Source organism: Amborella trichopoda, chromosome 9 (genome assembly GCF_054954075.1).
Source record: "Amborella trichopoda isolate Santa Cruz 75 chromosome 9, AtrichopodaSantaCruz75HAP2 v2.0, whole genome shotgun sequence".
In the NCBI taxonomy this organism is placed as follows: Eukaryota; Viridiplantae; Streptophyta; class Magnoliopsida; order Amborellales; family Amborellaceae; genus Amborella; species Amborella trichopoda.
In genome coordinates this window covers 3848750-3860325 of record NC_142344.1, presented here as the reverse complement: position 1 = coordinate 3860325, position 11576 = coordinate 3848750, and the positions used below count along the sequence as shown (strand labels likewise).

The 11576-nt window shown below is 33.2% G+C and overlaps 1 protein-coding gene across 1 annotated transcript; it reads left to right on the top strand.

The window, feature by feature from the left end:
* Positions 1-5290: 5290 nt before the first annotated feature.
* LOC148780310 (defensin-like protein) lies at positions 5291-6893 on the top strand. Its single transcript, XM_088847160.1, has 2 exons — positions 5291-5354; positions 6590-6893. The coding sequence occupies exons 1-2, from the start codon at positions 5291-5293 to the stop codon at positions 6742-6744; spliced, it is 219 nt and encodes a 72-aa protein (XP_088703286.1). The 3' UTR covers positions 6745-6893.
* Positions 6894-11576: the final 4683 nt, after the last annotated feature.

The following is an 11576-nucleotide window of genomic DNA, read 5'->3' as shown; positions in this document are numbered from 1 at the left end:
TACATGATCATGAGGTGGAATGGTTAAATGTGAAAAATGTTAAATAGATGACAAGTTAGGTGTATTTGATCAAATGCCCTTTTTTTTTTTTATATAATGTCATCTTGAGTACAAATACCTAGAGAGGGAAACCCAAAGTCCTGACTAGATTGAGAGTCAGCCCGGTCGAGGTCGTATTGATCTGGATCGAACTTATTGGTATGCACACACGCATACACATACTAGTATGAGTCGACCCCAACTGAAATGAGTATGAGCGGCATCTGGAAGTCATTTGGTCCTGGACCCGACCTACCCTATCCATTTCCTGGTTCCAGATCTAGACGCAGTCCTCAGAGACAACTTGATTTGTATTCCTCTGTTTAATTAGCAAAAATTCGATTAGTCCATCAACACCATCAACGTATACAACTTTTCTAAAGATTTTCAACCATCTTGGTTTTTTTAGTAGTGGTTTAAAACCCAGCAATTTCTGATCTGGATGGTATGAGTCTTGGCCCAGTCCCCCCTCCCCGGGTTTTTCCTTATATATATATATATATATATATATATATATATATATTTTTTTTTTTTTTTTTTTTCTTTCTTTTTTAAAACTTGTCTAATGTATTTTTAGGCCCCCATAAACCCCTATTTCCATTTTATTTATATATAATTTGTTTTATCATCGAGTCATACCGATCCAGACCTGATCTGGATTGCCAACTCTAGGCATCGGACAAAGATTTTTAGGTGAACAATTTGCCCTACCGATCTCTGGAACACTGGCTCACAATTTAGAATTGAAAAAATGAACATTTGCCACTCTATTCTAAGAAATGTAGTAGTTATATGTGGAAATTAAAGTGGTATTGGAGTATTTAAGAAAAGATTTGTGTTTTTGATGAGGCAGAGATGGGGATGGTGGCTGAGGCGAGATTATGCCTGTCTCAAAGCTAAAGGTTCAAGGGGCAATGCTGGATGAACAGCAACTGTGCAACCATCTGCAAAACTGAGGGCTTTCATGGTGGACGTTGCAGGGGCTTAACACGCAGGTGCTTTTGCATCAAACCTTGTTAATATGTTGACTCTTGTTACACCCAATTATGTGTTCTGTTTTTCTTTGTTTATATGTGAGAATAAGAAACAATGCGGCCTAGGCTTTACCCCTCGCATTGTAACAAGAAAGGTCCATTGTCTTAATGAACTGTGGCAAACAAGCACAAGCCAATTAGCCATTATATGTGAAATTTGAAGCCTCTATGTGGACAAATGTTACTTGATATGAGTTCAGAAACTACAATATAGAATTAGAACATCAGATACAAAAAGAGGACGAAGAAGATGATTTGTTTTGTTGCGGGGTTGGGTGGCATTGAGTACAAGTGCCGGATGATTGAGTTTGTGAGTAAAGAAAAATTTGATCAAGCCTATTGTTATTTGATTTGTGAATGGAGCACCAAGGTGGCATCCACCTATTCCACAAATCTAATTTGTTTTATTTATTTATTTTTGCATGAACTAATACCCAAAATGCCTTCAAACCATAGTTCCAGTATGAATCAAGATGTAAGATGGTTCACATTAACAGTTAAGACCACTTATACGAAAAGGCGAAACCTATATTCGTTGTGTCACGACCATCTATCTCTCAATCCAAAACTAATCAAATCCTAACACTCGAAACAAAACTAATCAAATCCTAACACTTGAAACACAACATGACGTAATTGAAAATCATCCATCGTGAATACCCAACCAATACAATCTTGTTTTAGAGAGAGAAACATAAAGTCGAAAAAAAATCAATAATAGGAAATACAAATGCAGGGAGTTGAGAAGAAATCACTAAGAGGACGTACAAACGCAGGGAGTTGAGCAGAAATCAATAAGAGGACGTACAAAACGCAGGGACTTGAGAAGAAATCAATAAAAGGAAGTACAAACGTATGGAGTCGAGATCTCCTCACACACCATTAAGAGTAAATAAGAGGGGACTCGTGTTTTTTTTCTCTATATCAAATCTTTTCTCGTCATTCAAATCAAAAGCCAACTTTTTTTCTTCGTCAGTCTTAGTAAATAAAAATCAATATATAAATAAATAAAATCCATAAAATAAAAATCAATATATAAATAAATAAAATCCATAAACAATTTACTCGGATCTTTCGTTAAATCACACGAGGGATTTAAAGTTTCGTACTGAAATTTATATACCAAGCCATCCTGTGACAGGTTACTTTGAGAGTTTTCTTCGTGAATTTCTTTCACCTTCCATCTTTATTTTTCTATCTTTTTAGAGGGGTAACTTCATTTTATAGAGAATATATTTATTTGGTAACTCTGACATGGTCTGTAGGAGTTGAGATTCAAATGTAGCTCATTCCTTTCAGTGTAGTTAATTAGGATTAACAAGTTTTCATCAAACTGTTATTCCTATGTAATGACTTAAACCTGTCATTAGTCCAATAATGACTCATATAATAGGATGTCATCGAAGCATTCCCACAATTTACAAAGAATTCAAACACACCACTGAGTTTTCCCTCCAGTGATATATCTTATTAAAAGCTCTAAAATAGATCTTAGTATATGACATTGTCTCATGTCAAACACATGGGATTTCACATATACTTCAATATGACTTTTGTACTATTATTGAAAAAAATAAATTTTCAGGAGAAAAAGATCCTGATAGGCCACATTTCCATTTTTTGGGTAGATTAGTGAGGAATACATGCCCTTACCCGTTTTTTAAAGTACAAACGCAAGAAATTGAGATATCCTCTCGCACCATCAAAAGTAAATAAGAGATACAACTCTTTTTTTTTTTTCTCTCTCTATATCAAATCTTTTCTCTTCATTCAAATCAAAAGCCAACCTCTTTTTTTTCTTTTTTTTTTTTTTGGGGTAGATCAATTGGGAATACAAGTCCCTACTTTTTTTTTTGTTTTTTGGGTAGATTAGTGGGGAATACATGCCCTTACCCGTTTTTAAAAGTGCAAACACAAGAAATTGAGATATCCTCTCGCACCATCAAAAGTAAATAAGAGATACAACTTTTTTTTTTCTCTCTTTATATCAAATATTTTCTCTTCATTCAAATTAAAAGCCAACCTCTTTTTTTATTTTTATTTTTTTTGGGGTAGATCAATTGGGAATGTAAGATCCTATCCTTTTTCTTTTTAAAATAATTAGCAGTTTTCAAATATGTTAGTGGGAATGAAAGTTTAAACGAATAGTTAAAATTCAAGTAGTGCTACCACCACGACCTCAACTGCGTTCCCTAAGCCAACTTCTTTACATAAACCATAACCGGCCATTTCCATATTAGATAAGAGTGGACTTTCAACCCCTACCAAAGATATAAACAAAGCGCGCTCATCCTTCCTAAAACTAAATGAACTCCTATTCACATAAATTTATATAAAAAATAAAATATCCCAAAAAAATGAAAGAAAAACTTTCCTAAAAGAAATACTCATTACCAAAAAAAACCCACATTAATCTTATTTTTAAAGAGTAACTCTAATAAAAAAAAAATCACTTATAAAAAAAAAAGAAATAAGAAAGCACCTAAAATTCAATTTTATAAGTTTCTTTCGCTCTTTGCACGAAGGCAATCTGACTAGTTTCTTTCTCTCTTTCTGCATCGTCAATCACATCAGTCTTTTAGTCTTTACAAACGCAAATCTAGATTTTCTCTTTCCTTGCAGAGTTCTCTTCCCATAAATTCAATTTTATTAGTTTGAGTCACTATCCATGTAAAAAAAAACGGATGCCACAACACCGGAACAATTCACTTATCAACTAGTGTAACAATGTAACACTAGCTCAAGACTCGCAACCAAATGAAAGGAAGAAAAAAAACCAAAATGAAAAAGAAAAAAAACTAATATTTCGTTCAAAGATGAAACATGGGGTACACAAAGGCATTACAATCTTGACACCCAAGATTAACCTTAATACATGTGACTCAAGGGTACACAAATGCATTACAATCTCAATACACAAGATTCATGTGACAGTTTTCTCACCACACACCTCGTACTTACAACCTATTTACTACAATAACTCCCCACTCACAACAATAACTATTAACTTACAACAACTACTAACTACTTAGTAGTTTCATAACTTCCTGCTACACAAACTTACAAGTACAACTTCACTACATCACTCATAATAAAATAAAATTAAAATTAATATACTTTCTGGAGAATACACTTTAAAAGTTTTAACAATCCAAACCCAAACTTTTTCTTTCCCTTCAAAACTCTCTCTCCCAGCACACGCCATGCTACCATCTCTCTCCATGCAAGCCCAAATTGTCACTCATCTCCCTCCCCCCTCAAATTTCACACTCTTTGGACAAAGTTAATGCTGATAGTCTATCACTCTCTCACACACACTTTCTGTAGAGGCCTAAACTTACTCTTACTCTCCCCCACAAAGCTGACTCTCTATTTATTTAGGCCACATATTTCGTAGGTTTATTGGACCAATATTTGTGTAGACGATCTCAAATAGTTGAAAAAAATGTTATCATGATAATGATGATGTTATGGGATCCATAATATAAGTAAAATTGGTTTTAGTAGGATTTTGTTTAATGAGATCTAGGTGCGCGTTATTTTAATTACGCTCTGATCTGAGTAGTATGGAGCACATGGAATCCCGTGTAAATCAGCAAGGACCACTTTATATGGCTAAATACTCTTAGGTGACCAATAACGAAGTAGTATCGTGAGGAAAATGTGAACTTGTTTAAACTCCGTTAAAGTTTTTTAACATGTTAAGGATTAATATTAACTTTTAATTTTCTTTGTTTTCTTCCTTACCGGAAGTACTTTTCCATCCAATTATCGGAGTTATAGGGATGGCAAATGGAAGTCTGATTATATCCTGCTTTTCATTTTTTTTATATGACATCTTAATGTTTCATTTTATTGAAACTACTTTATACCAAGATAAAGTAATCGACCTTTTTTTTTTTTTTTTTCATTCTTACAAAGAATTTCCTTTTAATAACTTCTACTTATGAGAAAATTGTTGTAAAATTTATCAACTATGATTATAAATCATGAATACAAATTTTGACATCACAAATATATTTAGTTGGCAAGCTCACTTTTATATTTGGAGAAGACAGATGTCTTTACTCGGCAAGTCCACTTTGCTATAAACACCTGCCTTACCTCCATGACTCGTGTTCAAAGATTTTCTATGACAGTTTCCTTCATAACATTAATGGACTTTCCTATTTAAATCCCCTCCTCTTCTTTTATTCTCCATGAGCTTGAGAACTTCAATGGCAGACCAAAGGCGTTTTCTCTGCTCTCTCCTGTTGGTCACTCTACTCCTTGTGGCTTCTGGTTGTTCTGTACCTATGAGTTTATTTTGTTTTATTTTTTTTAGTTATAATTAATCATGTGACCATGGATTGTGCATATATAAATAGTCTTATTTTTAGAAAAGCTTCTTACGTATATATGCTTTTTTTAGAAAACCTAGATTCATTTAGCATCTTATATTTTGGGATTGCACAAAGAGTTCATGTATCTTTTGTATATGGAGGTCACAATTATTATCGTTTATTAGATGTTATATTAGACGGCTTGAGGTGAATCATGAAGTTTCAGAATTTTTTTTTTAAAACTTTGTGCCGACACTTTTACCGTCACCTATTTTGAAATTTATGGGATAAAAATGATTGTCTTCCATGTACAAAAGAGAAAAATGGTATTTTTCTAGATTCTTTTAAATTTAGGAACCCCATCTCAATATAAATGATCATGACGTGTAACCGTTGACATGTGAAAAGTATTAAATAGTTGAAAGGTTAGGTGTATTTAATTGAATTTCAATTTTTTTTCTTCAAATGTCTAAATACAAATGCTAGGGAGGTAAAAAAAAACTTAGAATCCTAGTCGGACCGAGAACCTAGCTAGGTCCAATCTATTGGATCGGGACTAGGTCATGTACACACACATACACACTACTTGACTTGCATCCTTTCATGTAATTATGAAAAATTGGGTTTGTTCATGCTATCAACATCAATGACTCAAACAATTCTCTTAGAGGGCTTCAACCATCTTGGTTATCCTCTTAGCTTAGAGAGATATTTGCTACGTTGTGCTAATAAAATTAGTGGTTATATTTGGAAATGGAAAATTGATCAAAATACTGGTAAGAGGTGCACCATTTAGCATTGCACACTTTTAACACTGTTCCAACTCATGATTATTTTGAAAATAAATCAAACCATAGGAAAAGTATACAATGAGACTTTATCTTTGGTCACAATTAATATTCCTCACTGGAGGTGAAATTAAGATGGCTGTATTTATTATATTGATCAAGCTCAAACTTCAAAATAAATTTTTTTGAACTTTGTAATACATCTATGCTATTAGATTTCACATGAGATCATGAGTAATTGTGACCTCTTTGTATTAAAAGTAAATGATTTCATTGTATACAATCCCCAAACAATATAGGTACAAATAATCGATAGTTCATTTTATATGGGTATTTTTAATATTTTAAAAAAAATTAAAATGATACATTGAGTATTTAACAAAGATTTGTGTGTTTGATGCGGCAGAGATGGGGACGGTGGCCGAGGCAAGGGTATGCCAGGCTCAGAGGGGGCATTGCCTGAGTGACACCAACTGTGCGTATTTATGTAAAAAAGAGGGCTTCTTTAGTGGACTTTGCAAAGGCTTAAGACGCAGGTGCTTTTGCAGCAAACCATGTTAATTTGTTTACGCTTGTTACACCACAGTAGTATGTGCTCTCTTTTTCTTTTTTTTTCTTTTTTTTTGTTTATGCGTGAGAATAAGAAACAATTAGTCCTCGCATTGTAACAAGAAAAATCGGTATCCTTAATAAGAAGCGGTTCTTGTTTAGATCACAGTCTCACTCTAAGCATTCATTTATTTACGGAAAAAGTTTATATGGAGTCTAGGCTCTAAATATACCTCGTAAATTTCAGAAGAGGTTGTTTTGATGTTTGAATGTTCTCAAATTGATCATCTCGACATCAAGATGGGCACCTTTTATTTATTAGATCTCTCTCTCTCGAAGCAGTTATTGCGTATGCTTAGATCTCTCTTTCTCCACCACTTGGTGGGCCTTGAGAGTGTTGAGCTAGAGACCTCGAATCTCGGCTTCAATTGTTGTCACATTTTCACTACGCCCCCAATTACAAAAGATGACAATCCCTCATTATACCACCATCCTGGATGTATATTTTTTTCACTGAAATTTATGATGCATTTCAAGTTATCAGATATTTTTTTTTTCACTGAAATTTATGATGCTTTTCAAGTTATCAGATTTCACGTAACATTTAAGGATCATAAGGAAATTGTTACCCATTACGACCGTAGGCAATTGGTTTATGTCACCACTCCTATAGAAAGAAAAATGAGGCAACCGTTACCCATTTGACATTTAACGACCATAGGCAATCGTTTTGTTACCCCTATAGAAAGAAAGAAAAATGGGGGTGAAGTGAATAAGAGGACGAAAAAGATGATTTTTTGCGAGGTTGGGTCGCCCATAGAAAGAAAGAAAGAAATTAATCAAATCTATTTTTATTTGATTTGTGATTTCGCCTCTTGTTAGTGAATGGAGCTCTAACGTGGCATCCCACAAATCAAAATTGATATTCTTTTGCATGAACTAATGCTTTCAAACCACGGTATGGTTTGAAGATGAATCAAGATGTAAATACGAAAAAGGCAAAACCTATATTCGATGTCTCATGACTATCTCTTAACTTCAAAACCAACCTATCCTAATCCCTTAAACACAACATGAAGCAACTACAAAATACCTGTCCTCAATACAATCGCCAATACCTCGCAAATACAATCGTATTTTAGAAAGAAAAATAAAAAGTTAGACAAAAAATCAGCAAAATGCAGCGCATTAACAGTAAATAAGGGACAACTCTCTCTCTCCATCAAATCTCTTTTATTCATTCATATCGAATTATAACCCCTTTATAATCAACTACGAATATATATAACTAACATTCCTAAAAAGTAGAAAACCATAACTCCCTATTTCCATGTTTGGATAAGAGTGGACTTTCAACCCCTATAAAAGATATGAACAAAATGCACTTATCCTTCCTAAAAGGAAATAAACTCCTATTTATGTAACTTCTCTAAATAATAATAATAATATATCACAAAAAAAGAAGAAGATAAATTGTCCTACAAAACACACTCATACCAAAACAAAAAGATTTATCTTTCTGCCAAAAAAAAAAAAAAAAAAAAAAGAAGCAAAAGAACGTTCTTCTTAAAGAAAATGACTTTATTAACTAAACTAAAAAAACCCATACACTATTTCTAAAAATTAACTCAATAAAAATAAAAGTAAAAAACACATATAAAAAAAAAGGCAATGCTTCTCCTACAGTATGGAAGTTATATCCTTTTTTTTATCCAATTGTCCGTTCTGAATGAAGGACTACGATTGTTTCAATCACAATATTATGTCTCTACACTATTTTATTTTTATTTGTTTATTTTTTCTATAAACTATTTTGACACCAAAATTTGGCCGTCCATTCCTCTATTAAACTTACACTAGCGAAAAAATATAAAACAAATATTTTTAATAAATAAAGTTATCAAAATACCTTTGAAAGTTTTAAGAGGTATTTTGGTCATTATATTTTATCGAAAAATTATTTTTAATATTTTTTATAGGTGCACCTCAATGAGAAGATGACACATATCAAATTTCATATTTATACAATTTATATAAAAAATCTAAAAATAAAATACTTTGAGATGTCGGATCTAAGATCAAACGGTGAGTGACTCACTTGATCAAAATTGGACGGCTGGATGGTAGAGGGAGGATAGACTTTCTATGCTATAGGGAAAGCATATAAACCTTTCCCTAAAAAAAATAACAATAACTAAGTCCCCAAAAATTGAGAAGAATAAAAAATACTGAATCCATCTAATCTTGATATGCGTTATTCTCCTTGGGTTAGAGAAAACTCATTCTCAAGTATTGACTCCCCGGGTTGGAGAAAACTCGTGAAATGTGCTAAGATGAAATTTGTATTAGTCCTATAGCTTTTTTCAACCCCAATAATGTAAATACGATTTTGTAACCTGTGGGATTACTGCACTAATCAAACCACAATGATTGTGCATTGAAACTGAGAAAACCTAAGTAAATAGGTCATTGTATGACCATATAATTTGTTTATGCTTTGCCCAAGAACATATTAAGGGAGCATCTTCATGATGGGCGCTTTCAATGATTGACCAACTTCACTTATTGATTTTTCTTTGAGTCCTCCATCTTTTGCTTCATCAAATATCTCTATAGGCTCGAGCTCTTTTGGGTTCAAGCATCATTTTGCTTTTCCATCATTCCATTGATAAAAAAATTAGATATCCTTGTTACTCAAGACCAACTTCCGTCCTTTCATATTGTTTTTCATAAAAAATAAGACCTTCATCAAAGACGGGATCATCTGTGATATCAAGGAGGATCTAAACCTACTTGTTCTTCATCTTCGAGTGGTTCTTCATCAAACATAAGTATATCACTCTCCCGACCACGAGGCTCCCTACGCAAAACGTGCCATAGAATGGACTCTCGAAAACGACTTTCACCTCACTATCGTTATCATAATGTATTGGTGATAGGTTTTACGTGAAGTGTTGGGTCAACTCAACTTGCATTTTCATATTTTTCTACCTCAATATCTTGCAGGTACCGCACTTATTGGATTGGCTCATTTTCGGTACCTGGTTGTCGAATATGTACGAGAGCCATGATGCCTTATCAATCAACGCTTTGATACCACTCGATACAGCTCGAATAATTGGTTACCAATACCCTCAAATACAGCCTCATTTTAGATAGAGAAACACAAAACTAAGAAAAAAACAACAAGCGAAATTATAAACACGGGGAGTCAATACCTCCTCACGTACCAGCAAATATTTTCTCTTCATTCAAATCAAAGGCCAACCCTTTACAATCAACAATGTACAGTTATAACCACCATTTCTAAAACATAAATCATAACTCCCTGAATTCCGTGTTTCTCATACAAAGATAGGATTGGACTTTCAACCCTTACAAAAGATATTAACATAACACACTTATCCTTCTTACGAGGAAATGAACTCCTATTCACATGACTCTTATAAAAATAAAATATTCCAGAAAAACAGAAGAAGATAAGCTTTTCCAAAAAACACTCAATAGCTAAACAAAAGGATTTATCCTTCAATACTTTTTTTAAAAAAAAACTTTATCAACCAAACCTAAAAAAACCATAACCTTATAATGTACATGTAAGATGCACCCAAAAATCCATTGAGAAGGTTTTTCCTATGTTGTAAAACCCTCAACTTGATCATCTTGACATTGAGATTAATAGATATGAAAGAAAAAAAGATGATTTTTAGTCCTAAAAATAGTTCACCTTTTAACGTGTTATCTGGACCGTCTATTTTCAAGATTTTCAAGTGTTCATAAGTTTGCTTGATCGTCACCATTTCTGGAACTTTAAATTTCATAATTTGGGGTAGCAATAAATTTTTATATCATCACAAAACATTGCAGTGCCAAAATTGTATTTTTAATATAAATTTGAGATGCACCTTACTTCATTAATATAAGGGTGACACCTTATACAAAACCTCACCCGTCCTGCATTCAATTGAATGAATCCTATATCCCCAACAGTACTGATTTGAACTATGGAAACTTAGCTTTGTTTTGGTTCGATAGATCCATGAAGACCACAATTTTGTGTTGAGAATGAGACACCTTTGAATTCTTAGGTTACCAGTCTGTTTTTTTTTTCTCTCAACTCTTCTCACTGTTTTCCCTTAGACCCAAATACTGCTGTGAGAAAGAGAGATAGAAGGGTGGTAGAGAGAGAGAAATAGAGAGAGAGAGTGGTAGAGAGAGGGTAGAGAGAGAGTGAGGAGGTAGAAATAGGGTGGGTAAAGAAAGAAAGAGAGAGGGCAGTAAAAAGAGAGGTGGGTAGAGAGAGTGAGAGATGAGAAAGGCATTTTAGTTTCAATGTTTTTGGATTTTTTTGACTAGGGGTAAATACAAGAAAATACAAATTTTGGATCTATGATGTAATACTAAAAGCACTGACGAGAGGATATCTATAAGTTCATTTTTGGGTATCTATAATATTCCCTAACTTTTTCAACTTTTATTAGTTTGCATCTCTACACAAACCAAAACTTGTTCTCTCCCTCCAAAACTCTCTCTCCCTAGCATTGTTCACAAAATCGCTCAATCTAACTGCCAACTGTCTGGTTAGATCGGAACCGGGCCACAGGCCGGTTTCGGTTTTGGATGGTTAGGGTGATCAACCGGTATTGTAAAAAAATTCAAAAAATGTTTATAAAATTTTAAAAATAAATAATTTGATTTGTAATGTATTTTTAAATATTATTTACGTTATGGTAATACTCACTTTTATATTTTCCTATCTTTTTTTGAAAATTTTAAAAATAGCTCTTGAAAAATTCAAAATGGGCTAAAATCCGTTTTTTTCATTAATTTTCAACTTCATTTGA